This window comes from Nerophis ophidion, linkage group LG07 (assembly GCF_033978795.1).
Source record: "Nerophis ophidion isolate RoL-2023_Sa linkage group LG07, RoL_Noph_v1.0, whole genome shotgun sequence".
In the NCBI taxonomy this organism is placed as follows: Eukaryota; Metazoa; Chordata; class Actinopteri; order Syngnathiformes; family Syngnathidae; genus Nerophis; species Nerophis ophidion.
This window is the reverse complement of record NC_084617.1, coordinates 52,621,334-52,645,673: the sequence shown is the minus strand read 5'-3', so window position 1 is coordinate 52,645,673 and position 24,340 is coordinate 52,621,334. Positions and strand designations below refer to the sequence as shown.

At 38.7% G+C, this 24,340-nt stretch overlaps 1 protein-coding gene across 4 annotated transcripts in view; it reads left to right on the top strand.

Moving 5' to 3' along the window:
• The window catches only part of si:ch211-166a6.5 (clustered mitochondria protein homolog), a 33,967-nt gene that overhangs the window by 507 nt on the left and 9,120 nt on the right, over positions 1–24,340 (top strand). The window contains exons 1-20 of one of the 4 annotated variants that reach the window (XM_061906418.1): positions 2,438–2,543; positions 2,771–2,907; positions 5,948–6,057; positions 6,343–6,514; positions 7,352–7,489; positions 7,578–7,732; positions 7,824–7,978; positions 8,851–8,967; positions 9,566–9,698; positions 9,777–9,869; positions 9,946–10,112; positions 11,522–11,701; positions 14,823–15,251; positions 15,334–15,407; positions 15,484–15,588; positions 16,832–16,932; positions 17,013–17,165; positions 17,277–17,339; positions 17,416–17,648; positions 17,744–17,828. In XM_061906418.1, the coding sequence (XP_061762402.1) occupies positions 2,853–2,907; positions 5,948–6,057; positions 6,343–6,514; positions 7,352–7,489; positions 7,578–7,732; positions 7,824–7,978; positions 8,851–8,967; positions 9,566–9,698; positions 9,777–9,869; positions 9,946–10,112; positions 11,522–11,701; positions 14,823–15,251; positions 15,334–15,407; positions 15,484–15,588; positions 16,832–16,932; positions 17,013–17,165; positions 17,277–17,339; positions 17,416–17,648; positions 17,744–17,828 (2,718 nt within the window). In that variant the 5' untranslated portion in view covers positions 2,438–2,543; positions 2,771–2,852. Of the gene's footprint in view, positions 1–2,437; positions 2,544–2,569; positions 2,908–3,204; positions 3,505–5,947; positions 6,058–6,342; positions 6,515–7,351; positions 7,490–7,577; positions 7,733–7,823; positions 7,979–8,850; positions 8,968–9,565; positions 9,699–9,776; positions 9,870–9,945; positions 10,113–11,521; positions 11,702–14,822; positions 15,252–15,333; positions 15,408–15,483; positions 15,589–16,831; positions 16,933–17,012; positions 17,166–17,276; positions 17,340–17,415; positions 17,649–17,743; positions 17,829–24,340 lie in introns of those variants that run through there. The other 3 variants (XM_061906417.1, XM_061906416.1, XM_061906419.1) reach the window with 3 other exon arrangements.

The following is a 24,340-nucleotide window of genomic DNA, read 5'->3' as shown; positions in this document are numbered from 1 at the left end:
ACTAAATGAGCTCAAATATAACTACAAATGAGGCATAGTAATGCAATATGTAGATATAGCTAGCCTAAATAGCATGTTAGAATCGATTAGCTTACAGTCATGCGGTGACCAAATATGTCTGATTAACACTCCACACAAGTGAATAACATCAACAAAACTCACCTTTGTGCATTCATGCACAACGTTATAGTTTGGTGGACAAAATGAGACAGAAAAAAAAGTGGCATAAATCACGTCTTAGAAAGTCAGAGAAAGTTGTACATGTAAACCATGGGTGCCAAACTCTGGCCCGCGGGCAAATTTTGCCCGCCGTGTATTTTCATTTGGCCCTTGAGGCAATATCAAATTAACATTAGAGCTGGCCCGCTGGTATTATACAGCGGCGGTGTCGCTTTAACACCGCATTCACCGCTAATACTCATACTTGCTAACCCCCACCCCGATTATCCAAGGAGACTCCCAAATTTCAGTGCCCCTCACGAAAATCACAGGGGGCAACCATTCTCCCAAATTTCTCCCGATTCCCACCTGGACAACAATATTGGGGGTGTGCCTTAAAGGCACTGCCGGCCTAGTCACATGATATATGTGGCTTTTACACACACACACACACCAATTCAATGCAAACTTGGTCAACAGCATACAGGTCACACTGAGGGTGGCCGTATAAACAACTTTAAGACTGTTACAAATATGCGCCACACTGTGAACTGACACTAAACGGGAATGACAAGCAAATTTCGGGAGAACTTCCGCACTGTAACACAACATAAACACAACAGAACAAGAACCCCTTGAAGTACTACCTCTTCCTGGACGCTACAATATAAAAAAAATGTATTAGCGTGTGGGAAAAGTTTATTTTGATATTTACCTGAGAAGGCTGCAAATAGAAAAGAGGCATTCAATTTCAATTTCAATTTGATTTGATATGCCATTGCTATTTTTACATTTTTAGTATTATTTGAAACTCGATATTGCATGTCACTATAAAGTTATATAAGTCTCGCTTGTTCAATATTCAATGCAAAACTTGTTTGGGTCCCTATTAAAAGGTTAATTTGTTCAACCTTGGCCAGCGGCTTTGTTCAGTTTAAAATTTTGGCCCACTCTGTATTTGAGTTTGACACCCCTGATGTAAACAAACTAGGGTGAGTTCAAGGAACGCCAAAATTAGTAGGACAAAACGGTGCTCGCCAAATACTCAAATCAGTGAAGCATGTTTAATACAAACAGTGTGCTTTATAGCAATTAGGGAGGTTTGTGTCATGTTTGTCCTCCTACAGCGAAGGTCGGCAACCCGCGGCTCTAGATGCGGCTCTTTAGCGCCGCCCTAGTGGCTCTCTGGAGCTTTTTTAAAAATGTATGAAAAATTAAAAAAAAAATGTGAGGGAAAAAATTTATTTTTGGTTTTAATATGGTTTCTGCAGGATGAAAAACATGATACAAACCTCCCGAATTGTTATAAAGCACACTGTTTATATTAAACAAGCTTCACTGATTCGGGTATTTGGCAAGCGACGTTTTGTCCTACTAATTTTGGCGGTCCTTGAACTCACCAGTTTGTTTACATGTACAACTTTCTCCGACTTTCTAGGACGTGTTTTATGCCACTTCTTTTTCTGTCTCATTTTGTCCAGCAAACTTTTAACGTGCGTGAATGCACAAAGGTGAGTTTTGTTGATGTTATTCACTTGTGTGGAGTGTTAATCAGACATATTTGGTCCCTCCATGACTGCAAGCTAATCGATGCTAAAATGCTATTTAGGCTAGCTATATCTACATATTTCATCATTATGCCTCATTTGTAGCTATATTTGAGGTCATTTAGTTTCCTTTAAGTCCTCTTAATTCAATTCATATCTCATTACACACTATCTGTATGTAATATGGCTTTTATTTTTTTGCAGCTCCAGACATATTTGTTTTTGTATTTTTGGTCCAATATGGCTCTTTCAACATTTTGGGTTGCTGACCCCTGTCCTACAGAAACCAAATGAAAACAAAAAAATATGTTTTTTCCCCTTATCATTTCCATTTTTCATATATTTAAAAAAAAGCTCCAGAGAGCCACTAGGGCGGCGCTGAAGAGCCGCATGCGGCTCTAGAGCCGCGGGTTGCAGACCCCTGGTTTAGAACATAACTCAGAAGTTTTGTTTAGCACAAACATGTCTTGCTTGTTGTAAATGAATAGCTCAGCTGTGTGCGAGTAACCTCAAAATAGACACACCCATTTGCGGAAACATTTCCTTGTAGTAACTTCATTGAAATATGACTCTTACTTAGTCATGCGTGTCACCCAAGGTACGTTTACGTGTGTTTTTTTTTCTAATATAGTTCAAACTAAAACGATTCATTTGCTGACTGAGGTTTAACAGCTACCAATCAAACTGTGTGCCTCACTCCCACCTCTCCTCCGGGCTTTGGGGTGTGAAACATGCCAGGGGATTGGGGAAGGAAAAGTGAGCACCGATAGAATGCATGGACACACCCTGCAAAGTGTAGGAGACACGCAGAGTAAACTGGTGTGGAGCAACAAGAGGGTGGGGTTTTATTTTTCTCCTTTTTTTTTTTTTTTTTTGACACAAGTAGAGCAGATAAGTTGCGTTTGCAGGGGAGGAACGGACGGGAGTCACAACCCTACACAGCCATTTACTTTAACTCTGCTGGGCTAACTTTTACCCGGACTCTCTTTTTGCATTCCAGCCTGACAGAAGACTGCAGCACTTCCCGGGCTAACTTTTACCCGGACTCTCTTTTTTCATTCCAGCCTGACAGAAGACTGCAGCACTTCCCAGCAGAGTGAAGCCAAAATAGTGCAAGACTGAAAGCCAAATACATTAACTGCAGACATGAAGGACAAAGTGAGGAAAGGAACAGGAGGAAGAAATCAAGCCAAGGCGAATGGTAACATCTAAAAATTCATGCAGCTTTTCCTTTCCTTTCTTTTTCCTTCCTATTTCTGTGGTGCCTCCCTGGCTGAGAAGTGGGGGTGGTGGGACATTCAACATGCTTCTGCTGCTTTGCAGATTTCTTTGCATTCTCCGTTGAAATGTTCACACAGACTCAAGCTGATATCCCTGAATAAAATGGGAATGTTCCTTCTTGTGCAACTATTTTACCTTTGCCACGCCCCTTACACATAGAGAGGTTACCGTTGAATGTGTGCTGGCCTGTCTGCAGGTGACAGTGCCCTAAGGCAGTGGTTCTCAAATGGGGGTACGCGTACCCCTGGGGGTACTTGTAAAGCAAATAGAATTAGATTTTTCAATCCCTTTGGTAAGTAGGAACAGTCTTGACGGTAGCAGTCGGTGTAGAGTGGTGAAAGGGAGGGTAAATATGTCATTGGGGTCTTCGGGTGGGCACCCTGCTTCATCAACGTTTCGTTGATTTGAAGCCCACAACGTCTCCAGAGGGCTCAACGGTGTACCATACCCTCCATATCCTGTCGGATTATGCATGGCAGGGTCGTCCTTTTCCCTGAGTCAGGCCTAAGGCCAAGGGGTACGTGAGATTTTTCAAAAATATTATAAAAAAAGCAACAATTCAAAAATCCTTTATAAATATATTTATTGAATAATACTTAAACAAAATATGAATGTAAGTTCATAAATTTGTGAAAAGAAATGCAACAATGCAATATTCCGTGTTGACAGATAGATTTTTTGTGGACATGTTCCATAAATATTGATGTTAAAGATTTCTTTTTTTTGTGAAGAAATGTTTACGGCGTGGCGAAGTTGGTAGAGTGGCTGTGCCAGTAATCTGAGGGTTACTGGTTCAATCCCCACCTTCTACCATTCCAGTCACGTCCGTTGTGTCCTTGGGCAAGACACTTCACCCTTGCTCCTAATGGGTCCTGGTGAGCGCCTTGCATGGCAGCTCCCGCCATCAGTGTGTGAATGTGTGTGTAAATAGGCGAATGTGGAAATACTGTCAAAGCGCTTTGGGCTCCTTAAAAAAGGGGTAGAAAAGCGCTATACAAGTACAACCCATTTACCATTTACCAGAATTAAGTTCATGAATCCGGATAGATCTCTATTACAATCCCCAAAGAGAGCACTTTAAGTTGATGATTAGTTTCTATGTGTAGAAATCTTTATTTATAATTGAATCACTTGTTTATTTTTCAACAAGTTTTTAGTTATTTTTATATCTTTTTTTCCAAATAGTTCAAGAAAGACCACAACAAATGAGCAATATTTTGCACTGTTATACAATTTAATAAATCAGAAACTGATTCCTTTGTGCTGTATTTTACTTCTTTATCTATTTTTTTCTACCAAAAATGCTTTGCTCTGATTAGGGGGTACTTGAATTAAAAACATTTCACAGGGGGTACATCACTGAAAAAAGGATGAGAACCACTGCCCTAAGGCATTCCTACTCTCCTAAATGTATTGGCACCATTTTCAACATCATCACTAAGAATTGTTGGAAAGTGGCTTTTTAGGCCTTAAACATGCAAGGGTTACCTCTCAAGACATTAGACTCAAAGTTTAATATAGTGCCGTCCCTAATAACGCAATGTTCTATATAGCGAATTTTCGAAACGTTTACATCGTGGCTTTTTTTCACTATAGTCATTCGTTTTGTTTTCACCAAATTATCGCATATTCACAAACGTGCACAGTAAATCTTCATTAAAGTCTGGAAAAAGAAGGAATTGAAAAAAAAAAAACTTAAACAAAAATAAAGTATCAACCCAGTGATGTTTAAACCAACTAGTGCCTACCCAATTTTGTGACGTGGGAGTCAGTGAGGTTATCACGGGCCCAGAAGTTGGCTTAGAGTGGTTCGAGACCCAAAATATACTGCATTTACGGAAAACATTATTGATTTTGCAAAGTGCCAACGAAACGGACACTTGGAGCAACGTTTAATTTAAAAAATAATGTTTAAATATTTAAATAAGTAACTAAACTTTTTATTGATCAAACTTAAACATTCCTTTTGTGATTTTCATTTCAATAAAATTTGGTCTATCACTACGTCCATAAACAACAAAAGGTATCAGCAGAATGCATGAATTGTGAAATTCAAATTTTTATACAAAGCGACCTATTTTTATGGACCCCTACAACCGCAAGGTATCAAACTTTGAGTGTACCAGTGAAATAAAGTTATGCTGCGGGTAAGTCACCTCCAATCAAGAAGAGGCTGGTGTTCAAAATTTCCTTTGCCGATTGGAAACTGAAAATCAGTTTTTGGGTGTTTTCCACACCCACGCTAACAGCAAGGAGTTTTATTGTAGAATGACTACATTCTTAATAAATGGGCGTGCACCGTAGAAAAGGTGTAGTAAGATGCACGCATGCATGCTTCACTGCAATGTTGTAGCAGTTTTTTTATGTGCTTTATGCAGTCTCCAAATGCCATGTTTGGGTGTGGTTGTCCCTTCACCCTTAGATGACATGCAGGCCGATGGGAAAATTCAACAGGTTTAGTCACAATGTAGGTTGTACATGCTAGGTCCTGCTCTCCCCCTGTGGGGGTAAGAGGGGTGTTAAATGTGTGTGCATGTGTAAAGGCACACCCTTTTTTCCTGCCTCACTTTCACCCTCCAAAGCACTTTTACCAGAAATATGAAGAATCATAAATCTTAGTCATTGATTTGGTCATTGATGTTCATGCAATAGTTTAAACAGGCATAATAAAGAATTCTTGAAAATATTAATTGTGAAGAATTCTCTTGTTGGTGTACAGGCACATGCACGGATGGTTATGGTTACTGATCATCCCTGAGTGTGATCAGCCAACACCAATACTGATCACATTTATTAACTGTATATTTTTACATGTATTTATGGCAAACAAGAATTATTGAAATGTTCATCAAGTTCAGATCTGCTCTGTGTTTTCTTGCGATCAACAATCGTGTAGCATAAATAATAGTTAATAGGGTTAGAAAAATACATTGGGCTTTTTATTTTCTCCCTTCAAACAGACGCTATCAGTGTGACTGCTGACAAAGATGCTGCTGCTATCAAGCTAGGAGATGACACATCATTCCCTGTCAAAATCAACGGCGCAGGGGTGGAGCCGTTTGAGTTCCAGGTACACAATAAACTGCGTGGCAGCCTTTTGTTGTTAAAATCAGCAAAAAATATTTAAATGAGTTTGATTAGACTCTATCCATCATATTTCATGGTATTTATGGTTATTGACAGCCATGCAAATGATAACCTGAACAATTGGCTTACTTGTTTTCTGTTGAATCGATTAAAATAGTAAGTTTTTTGTTGTTGAAAGTGTTTGATGCAGCTGTTGTTTTGTGGGTTTATAAAGTGTTTATGGTAAGAATATAAAAACGTTTGTGGCTATTCTTTGCTTGGGATAAAGGTCCGTGGGTTTTGGCTGGTTCAAGATGCAATAACGTCATTGCTTTCAAGAGATGAGGTGTCACCACGCTCCAACCTGTCCCTGGCCTTTGCTGGAGCTACTCTGGACCCCCTTGCAGAATTGAAAAACCTCAAGGGATTCAAGCCTGGAACCGTCCTCCGTCTGGTAGAGGGTAAAGGACTTTGTTTCTTTGTCTCTGTACTCTACACTTTTACTTTAAATGTATTTTTAAGTGTCATTATTTATTGTTATCATTTAGAAAGACAATTTTGCTGTCAACAAGTAAATCTCTTGGCTTGAAATGAGCATACCGGTAATTCAGGCTCACTAAGACTACACTACACACATGGCAGTTACTTTACTATGACATACTCAGAAATGCTTACTCATATAGACCACCTAAAATACTGTCCTGTATTATCTGATGCAGGAGTGTCAAAAGTGTGGCCAAGGTGCCATTTTTTGCCTGCAGCTTGTTTTTCTATTGGTGGTCTGCATATAATAAGAAATATACAATTTGGACACCCCAGGTCTGGAGGGTATAAAGAATAGGATCTCCTTAAGGTGCAATAAATGCCAAAGTATACAAAGCTGTACACCAAGGAAATTGGCTGTAGGTTTTCTCGGACTGTTAAAGTACAGATATACAAGTGTCAAGGGTACACAAGCAGTTCCATCGTAGACAAGAATCATCCATTTTTAATCTATTTATCCGTAAGCAAGCGTGGTTGCACATCATGCATCACCCGCTAAAGAGATTTTAAGTGAGTGTGTCGTGTATTAGTGGTGCTTATGGTCAGAATTTTACCTTAAAATTAAATGTATTATGTTTTAAAGAATTTCAGATTTTTTTTCATCATATATTCAGTGCCATTTTTATGTATTCTTAAATAAAAAATGTAAACAAACTGGTAATATAGCAAAAACAAGTAGATTGATGTATTGTTATGCATCTCCAGCCGGCAGTGCAGGTACATGTTAAGGTTGATGTGACAATATGTCTTTCCAGAGCCCTACACTGTCCGCTCTGCTCGCCACCATTTGGCTCGAGTCCTAGAGCTGTTGAGGACATCTGGTCCTCAGGATGCATTGAGGGAAGGACGGTCACCAAGTTTACTGGAGACACTTACACAGGCACAAACAGCAGGTGACAGCTGTTTGTTTAGTCAAGGTCAATTCAGTGACATGCATTTAAAGTACTGAAGTTTAAGTCATGTTCAAACTTGCCGCTTTAGACAATAGCTTACCAAATGGAAGGAGCCTAAAGCGATCTGCAAGCAACCCAAAACCAGAAGCAGCCAACCATGATGCAGCTCCTCCTGAACATCTACTGCCTGGTTCCTCTGACAGACCGCTAATGGCTCTACTACCGCATAGCTCCCAACCAGAGGTAAAGTTTACCAACAGAATCAACTACAGTATATTGAATTATCTACTTAAACACTGCCATCAGCACATTTTGGAATATTTTGTGTCACCAGGTCCCAAGCTACCTCAAAGACCTGTCTCTGAGCTGTTGGGACCCTCCTCCAGGACACAGGAAGTTACAAGGAGATTTCCTGTACATCACTGTGGTGACTTTAGAGGGACAACGGCGTGACATCACATCTTCTCCAAAAGGTTTTTTTGTCAACAGGTTAAGACATCTTGTTATTTTCATTTTGTGTAACAGTGGAATCTCAATTTTTGACTTCCTTGGTTCTTACTATGGTTCGTAAATTAAAAAGTTTGTATAGTGAAGAAGAGTTCCCCATAAGAAACAATGCAAACATGAATGAATAATGGTTTCAAGCTTAGACAAATGTAAGTCAAAACATGCACACTTTCAAAAGTGTGTGTGTGTGGGTGCGTGTACGTGTGTGTGTGTGTGTGTGTGTGTGTGTGTGTGTGTGTGTGTGTGTGTGTATACTTATGTACATTTGTGTATCTGTATGTACATGTGTGTATATGTACAGTATATGTGTGTGTATTTATGTATGTATGTATAAATGTGTATATATTATATTATGTATTGTGTGTATATGTATGTATGTTTGTGTATGTATGTACATATGCATTTATGTATGTTTGTGTATCTATGTACATATATACTGTGTGTGTGTATACGTGTGTATATATATATATATATATATATATATATATATATATATATATATATGCGTGTGTGTATGTACATATGTACAGTATATACTGTGTGTACATGTTTATATATAATATTTTATATCCATATATATATATAATATTGTTTATTCCAGGCTGGTTTGTTGGCTTTTTTCAACCCATATTAATAAGTAAGCAAAATAGAAAAAATTTGGTGAATAGCAAATAATGAAACACAGGAATGAATGAAATGTTTATAGACCGAGACATGGTTTGGACACGGAGGCAAATTTGGCGCAATCTAAAAGTTTGTAAATTAAAAACTTCTGTAAATCGAGGTTTCCCTGTGTTTATAAATTGTTCATCATGAAGAGTTCTTGACCTAATTAACTTGACTTATTCTTCCAGATCTACACAAGAAGCATTTGACCCTCGTCCTGCCCAATCATCTCCAGTGTGCCACTGCTTCGCTGACCTGCTCAGCCATATCAGTCCTGCCTTCCAGCTAGCTTTTAGTAAAAATAGGTACAACTTTTGTAGCACCCAATCAAAAAAAGATGGCGGTGAGCGGCATTTGTATTTATCTGGGCACTACTAGTTTCTGCAATGAGCTGTATAAGTTCTGCCAAAAACAATGCAGCTGATGTAAAAGGATGGCCTTTATTATTGATTCACACACAAAGTGATATGTGTCCTGATAACAGTAAGTTCAATCCTGGTACAACATGAAATATTGTTGCTAAAACATAGCTTAAACAAGAATTCTATTTAAATTACACAAATCGTAGTTGATGATCGGCCGTACTATTTTTGATTTTATGGTGAGAAAATCATTGTGATTCAGATAACAGTATACAAAATTGTATCACATTATATTTAATTATTTTTGTCCATTCTAGTCGGCAGACTATTTCCAAATTCATAACTGCCACAAAGTTTTATGTAAATTGGTACATTTGCATTTCTGAGAGTACACCAACAAATGTGGACAAACACATTACCTATTTGGCTTTTGTGCTCATACTGGCACATACACATCCAGCTTACATATTGTATTTCAAGATCAGTGGTTCATGACCACCTTGTTGTAGTACAAAGTCAAACTAGTTTCTGGTTTCTTTAGGCATCAGACACCTCAAGTCGAGATGATGCCTACTCCTTATCAGACCCTCTGCTGGCTTGGCCCACCCTGTGCGACCCGCACTCACAGGAAAACTTTCAGCAGGCTAGGGGTAGATGAGCAACCAGCAAGCCAGGTTATTTTTAACGCTGTATGATGTACTGACCAACATCAATTGTACTGGTACTAAGTCCTGCTTATGTCACTTGGTTAGGCTCCAGACTGGAATGAAGAGCTGCAAGCAGCCAGAGATCTTCCACAAACAAACCAAGAAGAGAGGCTTCATAGGGAGAAAACTCTACTACAGGTAACCAAAAAGCATTAAATTAACCTTTAGTCTTATCATAAAAATCTTGATTTATATTTCAGCACTCTTTTCACAGGTAAATAGCGCATTTGTGAGGACAGTGACCCAGGGGGCGGAGACTGTGGTAGAAGGCTTTGCAGAGCCGGTCAATGGAAACCCTGCAGACCCAGCTTTCCTGTTTGGTGGCTTGTTCATGAGCCAGGGGGCAGCCAGTGCAATGTTTGGTGGGGAGAGGGGCCGCAGGTATGGACACAACACAATAATAAATATTGAGCAACAAAATACTACTTGTATAAAAGCTATTAAACGGCTCCTGTCATAGTGTTTCCTTACCTGACTCCTCTACTCAGCCATGCATTATATTTTGTGTGTTTGTGTCTGATAATGAGTTGTATAGGGGTGATTTTAAGCAATCGGGGCATCGTTTTTTTAAAGGAGAACTGCACTTTTTCTTAAATTTTTCCTATCATTCACAACCATTATGAGAGACAACAACATACATATTTTATATTTTTTTAATTAATTTTAAAGATGATACAAAACGCTTCAAAAATACGGCTAATGACAGTCACCCTTGTAGCCTTCAAAGCCAACAACTCCAAAACCCTCCAGCAACATTTTATATACACACTGCAAGTTTATATACAATGTAGTTACTGACACATTCATAATAATATGTAATATGTTCAATTTTAATCATTTACGGGACTGATTTCTTCTGCACATTGATTTCTGTTTCCATAGCAGCACTGTATTTCCAGAATCAAACATGAGTGGGATTTCTAATCATGGCAGACTTGGTAACAGACAACAAAGACAACTATTCTTTTACAAAAGAGGATTTAGAACCTTATACTTTTTAAGCTAAATATACTGCTACTTTTAGAAGCGTGCACAAAGGAAGAGTGAGACGTTGGAGCAAACGGATGCCGTGAGAGAGGGAGGAAAGCGATTTTGATGCTAAAAATGTGGAATTTGGAGACAAGCTATTTTGACATAAATGGATTGCTTACCCAAAATGACTTACACCAGCCAGCTGGACCAGACGAACAACTTTCCATCAAGTGAGTCACTTTAATATCGATCATGATTCACAGAGCACGTCATGCATGTTAATACAACTACAGTACATACGCTTTATGACTAGCTATGTACAAACAAAACATGAAATGTGGGCTAATACTTTACAGATACTGTAAAATGATTGTTCATGTTTTTCAGTCAGTACAAATTAGTGTCGTATCGCAGTGTTGTGCATTACACACTCAAACAGGGTTTGTGTTGTAGAAGATAACTTATCTCTTGCTGTAGTTAACCGAAGCACGCCATTGTGTTCCTCAGTGTTTACTCTTACAAAAACAATGTCTCTACAACTTAGTTATATGGGTTACGGAACATAAATTAAGTATTGTTGACAGTTTTTGAATGCATTTTTAAAGTGATTTGAAGGTGAATTTATCGCTTCCATTAGCTGCATTACTAACCACCGAAAACGAGCCGATTTTTATATGTTAGAAAGCAAAAAAAAACACAAACAATTTGTCTCCTTTTCTCTCATAATGATTGTGAACGATAGGCAAAGTGCAGTTCCCCTTTAAGTCTGTAGGAAAAGCGTTTGAGAAGTAAAGTTTGATTTTATTTTTTACTTGCAGGGCTGCTCAAAGATTGGAGCTTAGAGGTGTTCAGGCCTACAGTGAACTACAAGGACTACCGGGGTTACACACTCTACCCACAGCAATTGTTGACTACAGAGGAGTGCGCCTGTCAGCCCAGGGCTTGGCTCCTGGTTTGGAAGGCACTGAGCAGGAGGAAGGGACCACTCCTGTTTCACGGTACAGTTCATAATTATGTCTGTTTATCACCTTCAAACTCTTATCAATCCAAATAGGATTGTCTTGTTTGGTTTCTGCGCAACTTTCTCTTTATACTTCAACCTTTATTTTTAATAGATTTTTTCATCTTATGATGAGAAGCAATAGAGTAGCATGGGTTGCCAACACCCAGGGAAAATATTTGTGCCGAAGATGTGGACATGTATAACTCCCTGGATCTCTTCGGCTAGTCTTTTTCATACTTTCAGGGCTTTATGCTTCTTGCTTGTTTTGCGTAATGCATAGTTGACCTGTTTAAAAAGTCACATCGTTACTTTATCATTATTCCATCCAGTTCCATACACACACAATATAAATAAATATTGGAAAAGCAAAAACAACAACATTGACTTTTAAAAGGGGAACTGCACTTGTTTTGGAATTTTGCCTGTCATCCACAATCTGTAGTTCACAACGACACTCGTCTTTCTCTTTTATGCAATTTAAATCGTAAAAAACTAGATCACGGCAAAAAAAACATACCTTCATTGTCAGCCGCTTCTGACTAGCCATTTTTCACAATTTAGAATGCACAGAGAAGAGAAAGACTTGTTTTCTTGTCTCACATAGGTATTGCGAATAATGGGCAACATTCCAAAAACAAGTGCTGTTCCCCTTTTAAACAAATAGCAGGAGTAAAAACGTAGGAAAGAAGGAAGAGCTGCAATTCTGAAAAAAACAACACAAAAAATGATCACTCACCAATTTTTCCTCTTTTGGCTTTTGTCTGTCAGGGTTCTGCGCAGGGACACAATCGCTTAAATGTTTTTGCTTTAGTTTTATTTTTTTCCAGGTATATTAATAGTAACAGTATGTATTTTGCCAGATTTTTCAATTATTAGCTGTTAAGAATATACTGTATATTGATTATATATAATTGGCTCTTGTCATTTAAATTTCAGTTTTTACCATACAATGAAAATGGACATATTTCAGACACGGTTGTGAAAGGTGATCAATTACAAGTTAATATTTAAAGAAAATTGTACTAATTTGTAAATTTAATTCTGTGCCATCAAAATTCTGCAATTTGGGTGACCGTTCCACTTCACTCCACTTTACCAATTACACCACAGTTCGGAAGGTGTTGTGTTGCTAATATATTTTTACGAGAATCCTGTATGTACAAACCCCGTTTCCATATGAGTTGGGAAATTGTGTTAGATGTAAATATAAATGGAATACAATGATTTGCAAATCATTTTCAACCCATATTCAGTTGAATATGCTACAAAGACAACATATTTGATGTTAAAACTGATAAAAAAAATTGGGGGGGGCAAATAATCATTAACTTTAGAATTTTATGCCAGCAACACGTGACAAAGAAGTTGGGAAAGGTGGCAATAAATACTGATAAAGTTGAGGAATGTTCATCAAACACTTATTTGGAACATCCCACAGATGTGCATGGTATTTGGGAACAGGTGGGTGCCATGATTGGGTATAAAAGCAGCTTCCAAGAAATGCTAAGTAATTCACAAACAAGAATGGAGCGAGGGGTCACCAATTTGTAAGCAAATTGTTGAACTGTTTTAGAACAACATTTCTCAAAAAGCTATTGACAGGAATTTAGGAATTTTACCATCTACGGTCCGTAAAATCATCAAAAGGTTCAGAGAATCTGGAGATATCACTGCACATAAGCGATATTACGGACCTTTGATCCCTCAGGCGCTACTGCACCAAAAACCGACATCAGTGTGTAAAGGATATCACCACATGGGCTCAGGATCCCTTCATAAAATCACTGTCAGTAACTACAGTTGGTTGCTACATCTGTAAGTGCAAGTTAAAACTCTACTATGCAAAGCGAAAGCCATTTATCAACAACACCCAGTAACGCCGCCGGCTTCGCTGGGCCCGAGCTCATCTAAGATGGACCGATGCAAAGTGGAAAAGTGTTCTGTGGTCTGACGAGTCCCCATTTCAAATTATATTTGGAAACTGTGAATGTGGTGTCTTCCGGAACAAAGAGGAAAATAACCATCCGGATTGTTATAGGCGCAAAGTTCAAAAGCCAGCATCTGTGATGGTATGGGGGTGTATTAGTTTTGATTGATTGATTGATTGATAGTTTTATTAGTAGATTGCACAGTTCAGTACATATTCCGTACAATTGACCACTAAATGGTAACACCCGAATAAGTTTTTCAACTTGTTTAAGTCGGGGTCCACGTTAATCAATTCATGGTAAGGCATGGGTAACTTACACATCTGTGAAGGCACCATTAATGCTGAATGGTCCATACAGGTTTTGGAGCAACATATGTTGTCATCCAAGCAACGTTATCATGGACGCCCCTGCTTATTTTAGCAAAACAATGCCAAGCCACGTGTTACAACAGCGTGGCTTCATAGTAAAAGAGTGCGGGTACTTTCCTGGCCCGCCTGCAGTCCAGACATGTCTTCCATCGAAAATGTGTGGCGCATTATGAAGCGTAAAATACGACAAGACCCTGGACTGTTGAAAAACTTAAACTGTACATCAAGCAAGAATGGTAAAGAATTCCACTTTCAAAGCTTCAACAAGTAGTTTCCTCAGTTCCCAAACGTTTATTGAGTGTTATTAAAAGAAAAGGTGATGTAACACAGTGGTGAACATGCCCTTTCCCAACTACTATCGCACGTGTTGCAGCCATGAAATTTTAAGTTAATTATTATTTGCAAAAAAAAAAAAGAAAGTTTATGAGTTTGCACATCAACTATCTTGTCTTTGTGGTGCATTCAATTGAATACGGGTTGAAAAGGATTTGCAAATCATTGTATTCTGTTTATATTTACATCTAACACAATTTCCCAACTCATATGGAAACGGGGTTTGTATTTCAATATGTTTAAAATACTGCAACATTGTTTCCACATTTTCAGAAGTATAAATCATTCCAAACTTCTTGCCGTTCTGATACAGACTGCATATTTTCAAGCAATTTGTAATTTAGGATAAAACATTTTGTGTACTTTTATCCAAACTTAATCAAAGTTGTGGTATCTTTTTGCCGACTCTACTCTAGATTCACTCGTGATTGCAAGTGACGCAGGTCTTAATAGATGCATTAATGTCCTGTTTTGCTTTGAATAGGGGTTTGCTCTATGGAATAAATGCCGGATGCCAGGAGTCCCCCCATCGCAGACGAATGCTCGAGCTCTTGGCTCACTCTGCCAAAGCTCTTGCCCTGCAGAAACATGTTGTCATAGCACCCAATGGTCAACGGGCAGCGCTGTTCACATCAGTGGATGCTCAGGGACTGCTGGGGGCTGATGGGAGGATATACATACTGGATGTGTTCAGGACTTTCCCAGCTGATGCCAACTACTGTCCAGATGTGAACAATGAGATAATTAGTGGAGAAGAGAAACCGAAAGAAAGCTGCAAAGGAGCCGAAGAAAAGAGTAGTGTAAAAGAAGGCTGGCCACTGAATTATCAGAAGGATTGTGGGCTTCCAAGGAGTTTTCCACACAGTCTCTGCAGACTAAGGCCAGAGTTGATGCAGGCTTTTATCCAGCACAAGTGAGTTCAAATTGTTCATTAAATATAGATCAAGACTTTCTTTTTTTGTTTCATTTTATTGAAAACTGGTGCTTTATTCTAGGCACACTCAGTTCACACAACTTGTCGGGGAGAAGTTGGAAGAGAATGGGGGCTTTCAAGAATGTGCAACAGATTGTAAGAAGTGCTTGGAAAAACAATATTTGCATATCGTGGAGGGTTTGCATATTCATATACAAATTTCTGTTTGGAGGTGACTCTCGGGCCACTGAAGCTGTAAGGGCTGCTTGTAAAGAGGTTGGCTCTCTCAGCGAAGTCATTTTTGAGATGCGACTGTGCCCCAATCTGTTCTCACCAGGTAACGGAAGACACAAAATTTTATTTGCATAAGAACTAAAACGAGATTAGAATTCTCCTTTTTTTTTTTTTTTATACGCCCTGTCCAGCAAAATCATATTGTTGATGTAAATGCCCATATCTGCTGTACAGATTTGCTTTACAAAAGAGAAGTGTGGGATACTTCTCTTGTTGCCTTATTTGTATTTGACTTTGTTAAATGGATTTATTTAGTGTTTGGCGCAGACGGATAGGAGCAGGAGAGAATAGAAAGAAGAAAAAAAGAAGACAGAGGGGGAAATTGTGAGGGGAAGGGGGATAAAACACAGAGAGACAACAACAAAATAACTACATTAGCAAATGAAACATTTATAATCTAATATGATACCACAAAATATAAAGAAGAACCAGTTAATGAAGTAGATAGTAATAACACAGAAATTACAGGTATCCTTATTACAGAAATTACAAATGGAGCAATACAAATGTCAATATAAATAAATAAAAAAAATATAAATATCGATAACAGATAATATTACCTCTATGATCAACATAATTGCTTTAAATGCAACAATACATACATGTAATTAATACTTAAAAAATAAAATAAATCAGATAAACAGGGTAGGGGAGATAAAGATAGAGAAGCGGACTATATTAACCTTTTACATTGTTATAGTAAAAATAGGTTAAGCTTTAACAGTGTACTGTTTCAACCCAGTTTACCCTGGGTGTTTGACAATGCATGATTGCATGCATGAGTGTATGTAGTATGAATATGGACATGTGTATGTACAATATGTATGTAAGTCTGTACAGGGAATCTGCCTACATATGTATGTATGTATGTATGTACAGTACAGGCCAAAAGTTTGGACACACCTCATTCAAAACACAAGCAATAATTGGATAAAGCAATAAATTCCACTAATCAACCCTTATTAAGGCACACCTCTGAAATGAAAACCATTTCAGGTGACTACTTCTTGAAGCCCATCAAGAGTGTGCAAAGTAGTAATCCAAGCAAAGTGTGACTATTTTGAAAAAAATAGAATATAAAACATGTTTTCAGTTGTTTCACCTTTTGTTGTTAAGTACATAACTCCACATGTGTTCATTCATAGTTTTGATGCCTTCAGTGACAATCTACAATGTAAATAGCCATGAAAATAAAGAAAACACATTGAATGAGAAGATGTGTCCAAACCTTTGGCCTGTACTGTATGTGTACGTATGTATGTAAGCGTGTCCCTCTGTGTTTTCAGGAGTTTCCTTCCCAAGTACTGAGAGTGCGTCAGTAAAGTTGCATGAAAGGTTACTGCGCGAAGCTGCGGCTTTCATTGTCACCCACCAGATACCAGCTTTTGTACGTGCATCCATTGTTGTTATTACACTGTACAAACCTCCATTTGTACATCGGCTTTAACTATTTGCATATGTTTGCAGGTGGATTATTGCTTGCATAGCAACGATAGCCCCATGGACGGAGCTTCTCTAAAAGAGGCGCTACACCAGAGAGGCATTAACCTGCGTTATCTTGGTCATGTGATCAAAGCCATAAACCTGTCAAAACACAAAGATCGCCTCAAGCATTTATTGGTGTGTTAACAAACAAAATAGTCCATTAAGTTTAACGGTTCTTGATGCGCTTGATGCGACCTGCTTTCCAAGTTCCAACCCACATTTTCTAAAATACATTTTTTTCACCAGAGATTGGCCACAGGTGAAATTTTAATGCGCTCAACAAGGAGAGTCTTCAACATTTTTCTCCAGGTATTTTAATTGCTTTTTACTGCTGTCTTATGCATGTATGCCTTCTTGTTGCGTCATGGCATTTTGATCATTGCAGGGAGTGGACATGGCTTGTCTAGCTACAGCTGTCAGTCACTTCCTATGCTGCCTATTGGTGCCTCATCTCGCAGCCACCTCACTGGGAGAGGATACAAAAAAGAAGTCAAGGCGGCGTGGTCGAGGGCCCGGGGCCTCTGAGACCACGCCCTGGGGCACCCTCACTGCAGGCGAGCTGTGGAACCTGGTCTGCCAGGATGCTGTCGAAACATACAGCATTTCTGAAAGTCTTGGGTAAGGCCGAAGCTTTTTGTTTGCTCTGACTTCAAGTTTGTTTGCAGTGCAACGGCTTGTTATTAGTTTTAAAACTGCCATTTTTTTTTTGACAGTTCTGGTCTGAACCCACTAGTCGAACACTACAGCCTGCAAAAAATATCCCTGCTCAGAGAGTTCTGCTTGAAAACTGGAGTACAGGTATTAAACAATTTGAATTATAAAGTTGTAATTAGTTCAGTGAATGTCTTTTGGTCTCATGGTGTTGAGATATAGGTGGCACAATGAAGAATGCGGTTTCCGTGCCAAGTCTGATTGAGTAATCAGATTATTGGCCCAGTCATGTCTCACACACCCCTGTGAGTTTTGCAGTTCAGCTCCTTTATTAGAGGACAGCGAGTTATGTGAGGGGTTCATCTGCTGAAGTGAAGGTGCATTTTTGGGATTTTGCCCAGTGGCCGGACCTCCCAAGCTTTTGGGATTAGTGTATTTTGAACATAGGAAGTGAACACATTTATTAGTACAGATGTTAGTCTTACCACAATTCGTTGCCAATCGTGGGATGACAATTCGATTTAGGATCTCGTCTTAATTTAAACTGATTAATGCAATACAGTGGAACCTCGATTTACAAACCTCATTGTACAAACTTTTTGATCTAGGAGTGCTTTGGTGCACAAACCTTGGCTACCTACCTCGCAGCGTAGCCATTTTGTGCCCGGCAGCACAGCCATTGTGGGTGGGCTGATCGATGGACGGTGCTGATTGTTTATAAGCTCAGTGTTGCATACAGTAGATACTGTGCTCAATTCAACTTTGTGTGCTTTTTAAGTGTGCTTTTATCCTTCTTTCAACATTTTTCTAGCTTTGCTAGTTCAATAGGAGTCAAAGGAAAGCCATGGACAAGCCTCGTCCCCCCCCCCTCCTGCTCAAAGCAATTAAGATTAACCAACAAGGTAAAGTAAGGAATAGTGTGGCTCAGATGGTAGCGCAGCCGTGCCAGCAACCTTACGGTTCAAGCTTACCACCATAAAAGTGTGAATGTGGAGTGTGTTGAGTGTCTAAAAAAGTGCTGCATCATTAAACACATATGTTTTGGCTTCGTCCATCCCTGTGCAGCTCTTGGACTGAAATGTTTAATACTTTGTCTTTGGTAATTGGCGAAAATATTCATCCGAATCCTCTAAGTGGACTATTAGCCTCTCTGTCATCCTCTTTTAGCAAATCCCAAAAGAATATTGTAGCATTCACAACTTTGTTGCCTGGAAGACTTATTGTGCTAAATTGGAAGGCAACAGCGCCTCCTTGCCACACCCGCTGTATTAAAGATGTTCTTTATTTTTTCAAACTGGAAAAGATTAAACTCACATTAGATGGCCCTTCTGTAAAGTTTCGGGAAGTATGGGATGATTTCCTAAAATATGTAAAACAGACAGGTCTCCAGCTTGGCCGCGACTGAAATGTGATTGAATTGTGGTTGATTGATGAGCCTTTTGTTTGCTTTGGTGTATTGCTGCACCATATTGATGCCATTCGGAAATGCAGTTGTCTGTGGCTTCATATCAATATTTGCTTGTACTTCTTTGAGTGATTTTTATTTTTTTTATTTTTTTATTCATATTTTATTATTCTTATTTTTTTTGGGTAGGGGGCAAATAACATTTGATTTCTTTTATACTGTACTTCTGTTAACAGTTTCGTCCCAAAAATTTCAATAAACAAATGTTTTAAATAAGCGCTGCATGAATCTAATTCATTATTATTAAAGTGGGTTTTGCTTATATTCCCTAATTATTGTAGCGACCTGGCTTTCTTTGTGATCGTCTTTTGCACCACAGGGCAAAAGAAATGTGTGTGTGCACGTGTCTGCAGTGTGCTACAGTTAAGCTAGTTGCTGTTTTGGCTTTATTATAGAAGGGACAGTTGTGAACTAGCACTTTATATTGTGTTCAAAGTGTACAAACTTTTAATAAAATACGGACTTGTTTTGCAACTTACGGGCAAATGTACTTCAATATAAAAACTTTTCTATTTACGAACACTGTTTAAGAACCAGTTATGTTTGTAAATCGAGGTTCCACTGTATATTATTTGGTATATAAATTTAAATAAAACCTTTTCTAAACAAGTAACATTTTACAAAAGCACCTCTTGGCTCTTGACATATGACAAGTGCTGAGATGGCCTAAAAAACGTCTTTTAAAAATCCATTCTTGGATTTTTCTAGTTGATTAAGAACTTTAGTTAAAAGAAGACTGACAATTCGTAAATTAATCAAGTTATTTCTGGCACCTCTATTGATTTGTGATCACTGTGATAGGGAGAAGCGGTAGGATCAAAAAATAAACTATGCGTTTTTTTTATTTTCATGGCTCTTCTTGTCGCTACATGATCGGTACAAGAAACACCATCAACTCTGCGTCAATTTCAATTTTTTAATGATTCAGAATACCCGGAACCTAGTTTATTTATCCATTCTCTACATTTCTATCGGGAGTAGTTTTTCCACAATTTACATCACTCCTTTTACTTAACTGTCATTTAACTGAAGAACGCACTCAGGCGCAACTGAATTCTAACAAACAAGGCTACAGGCTGACGCAAAAAGTCGACTTTGTAATTGCCAATATTTTAAATTGACATATCTGATGTCAATACTTTAGTACAAAAAGATTGAGAACATTGTCATTTGTAGAAACAAATAACAATGTTCTCAATCTTTTTGTTTAATTTACAGTCGTCCATAGCCACATAACGCTTAAAATATTGCGGCTTGACCACATCGAAGATTTTTTATATATATATAGTGTGTGTGTGTATATATACAGTATATATATATGTATATATATATATTTGTGTGTGTGTGTGTGTGTGTGTGTGTGTGTGTGTGTGTTTGTGTGTATATATATATATATATATATATGTATATATATACACAGTCGTCAAAAGTTTACATACTCTTGTAAAGAACATAATGTCATGGCTGTCTTGAGTTTCCAATAATTTCTACAACTCTTATTTTTTTGTGATAGAGTGATTGAAGCACATACTTGTTTGTCACAAAAAATATTCATGAAGTTTTGTTTTTTTAATGAATTTATTATGGGTCTACTGAAAATGTGACCAAATCTGCTGGGTCAAAAGTATACATACAGCACATACAGCAATGTTAAAATATATATATATATATATATATATATATATATATATATATATATATATATATATATATATATATATATATATATATATATATATATATATATATGTATATGTATGTATGTATGTATGTATGTGTTGATATCTAGTTACATGTCCCTTGGCAAGTTTCACTGCAATAAGGCGCTTTTGGTAGCCATCCGCAAGCTTCTGGTTGAATTTTTGACCACACCTCTTGACAAAATTGGTGCAGTTCAGCTAAATTTGTTGTTTTTCTTACATGGACTTGTTTCTTCAGGGATTGTCCACATGTTCTCAATGGGGTTTAAGTTGGTACTTTCGGAAGGCCATTCTTAAACCTTAATTCTAGCCTGATTTAGCTATCCCTTTGCCACTTTTGATGTGTTTGGGGTCATTGTCCTGTTGGAACACCCACTGCGGCCATGACCCAACCTCCGGGCTGATGATTTTAGGTTGTCCTGAGTAATTTGGAGGTAATTCTCCTTTGTCATTGTCCCATTTACTCTCTGTAAAGCACCAGTTTCATTGGCAGCAAAACATGCTCAAAGCATAATACTACCACCACCATGCTTGACAGTAGGAATGCTGCTCCTGGGATTAAAGGCTTCACCTTTTGTCCTCCAAACATATTGCTAGGTATTGTAGCCAAACAGCTCAATTTTTGTTTCATCTGACTACAGAACTTTCCTCCAGAATGTCTTATCTTTGTCCATGTGATCAGCAGCAAAGTTTAGACAAGCCTTAAGGTGTCGCTTTCTTCTTGCATGGTAGCCTCTCAATCCATGGCGATGCAAAACACGCTTGACTGTGGACACTGACACCTGTATTCCAGCAGCTTCCCATTCATCGCAGACCTGCTTTTTGGGGGTTCTCGGTTGACTCTTGATCATCCTGACTAATTTTCTCTCAGCATCAGGTGATAGCTTGTGTTTTCTTCCTGATCGTGGCAGTGACAAAACTGTGCCATGCACTTAATACTTACAAACAATTGTCTGCACAGTTGCTCTAGGGACCTTAATCTGCTTTGAAATTACTCCAAGTGATTTTCCTGACTTGTTCAAGTCAATGACTCGTTTTTTCAGATCTTTGCTGAGTTCCTTTGACTTTCCCTTTGTCGCGTTTGTAACCGAGTCTAATGACTGCATCACATGAGCCCTATTTAAATGGAATCAGGGAAGTTAACAAGTGTCGTCGATCATAATCACTCACATGAAGTTAAGAGGTCATGCCATGAAGCTAATTTTCTACATCACCAAAATTGATAATGTATGTTGCTGTATGTACACTTTTGACCCAGCAGATTTGGTCACATATTCAGTAGACACATAATAAATTCATAAAAGAGCCAAACTTCATGAAGGTTTTTTGTGCTCCAATCACTCTATCACAAAATATAAGAGTTGTAGAAATTATTGGAAACTCAAGACAGCCATGCCATTATGTCCTTCACAAGTGTATGTAAACGTTTGACCACGACTGTATATTTTTTTAAGCATATTTGGTCCTAAATGTAAACTTTTTTAAGCATGGATTAATTAATCTTCTTTGAGTCCTTACCAATCTTGGATGTTGTTTTGCCAGTATCTCCTGGACTACACCGCGGGCATCGGCACATTGCAGTAGGTGGGACATCCACAGCTGCGGTGTAGTTCCAGCCTTTCATTACCTCCCGTGTTCCACACGTACTCTATTATGGTACTTCCAGATTCTCTGGCCAAGGTTTTGGCGACACGCAAGCCTTTTTGATGGTGTGATTCCTCTGTCCAGCCATTCTAGAGATTGCGTGAAGTGAAGTGAATTATATTTATTTAGCGGTTTTCTCTTGAGACTTGAAGCACTTTACATAGTGAAACCCATTTATCTACATATTTAAACCAGTGTGGGGCGCACTTGGTTAAAGGGTCTTGCTCAAAGACATAGCGGCATTGACTAGAATGGTGGAAGCTGGCATCGCACCTGGAACCCTCGAATTGCTGGCATTTCCTTATTTTCCTTACCATTCATATTCCCAGATGTTGTTCCTTGCAACTTGTTTGCTTGTCTGGAGGGGTAGGACTTTAACAATACTTAGTCTTCTGATGAGTGTGAGATGAATAATATCAATACTACAGTAGTATTGTGCACTTTAGGACACCAAATAAGTCAGAGCGTGCTTTTCAGTATTGTGGCCACTGATTGGCTCAGCCTCAGGAAGCATTGCTAAATTAGATCAAAAGAGTGTAAATGTGACTAAAAGGTTGTCATTTCATGCCCAAAGTACTCTCATTATGTTGAAAAACAACTTTGAGTTGGTCATAAACAGTTTTTAATGCTATCTGTGAAAACATTTGATTTATAACGAATGATTCCTACTTTGCGGACATTAGTTTATCGCGGTCATGTCCGGAACCAATTAACAGCTATAAATGAGGGACGACTGTAAATACAGATCGGGTTGTGACAGTCGATTGTCACCATGGTGACAGTGACCGTTGTGACGGATTGTATTATGTGCTTAGTGTATAGGGTTGTGTATTACATTGTTATTCAATGGTGTTCTTGATATATGCTTACTACATAGGGTTGTATATTACATTGTTATTAAATTTTAAATTATTTGTGAAAAATTAAAACCATTTTAACAGCGAGAGAAAGTACGATCATGTACAAACATTACTGCCATAGAATAAGTCAACAGGAAGCGACATAGACCTTGCACATGCGCAGAACCAATTGTGTTTTTGGAGTGATACTTCTTCGTACTCCTATTCGGACTTGTGTATTTTGGTATGGGATATTTGTAAACATGAAATGTACTCCAATGTGACCTTGTATGTATGTGTTAATTTCTAGATTATTTCCAATCTAAAAGTGTGTTTCTGTGCACAACTAAAAAGTGAATAAACCAAGTCACCAACAATTGGGCCGACACCCAGATTTGGCAACCGAAGACTGGGTCGCAGAGGTATTCGCCTTTGACTGCTATCCAGTCCACATAGCACTGGGGGGGGTGTTCTACGTTTCTCTTTGGGGCTGTGCCCGGCCGGGCTCCGAGGAGGAAGTCCCGGCCACCAGGCGATCGCTGACGAGCCTCTGCCCTGGGCCTGGCTCCAGAGTAGGGCCCGGGCGAGGTGTGGTTCCTTGATTTTCCTTTCTTCATAAGAGTCTTCTGAATCTGTCTTTGTCTGACCTATCACCTTGGACCAGTTTGTCTTGGGAAACCCTACTAGGGGCATATAGCCCCAACAACATATCTTCTTGGATCATTTGGGTACTCAAACTCCCCCACCACGTTAAGGTGGCGATTCATGGAGGAGCTCTCCTGGACGCCTCCCTGGTGAGGTATTTCGGGCATATCCAGCCGGGAGGAGACCTCGGACATGTTGGAGGGACTGTGTCTCACAGATGGCCTGGGAACGCCTCAGTATCCCACCTGTATAACTAGAGGAAGATGCCAGGAACAGTGAAGTCTGGGCATCTCTGCTTAGACTGCTGGCCCCACGAACAGGACTTGGATAAGCGGTGGAAAAAATTATGGATGTATGGACCAACAA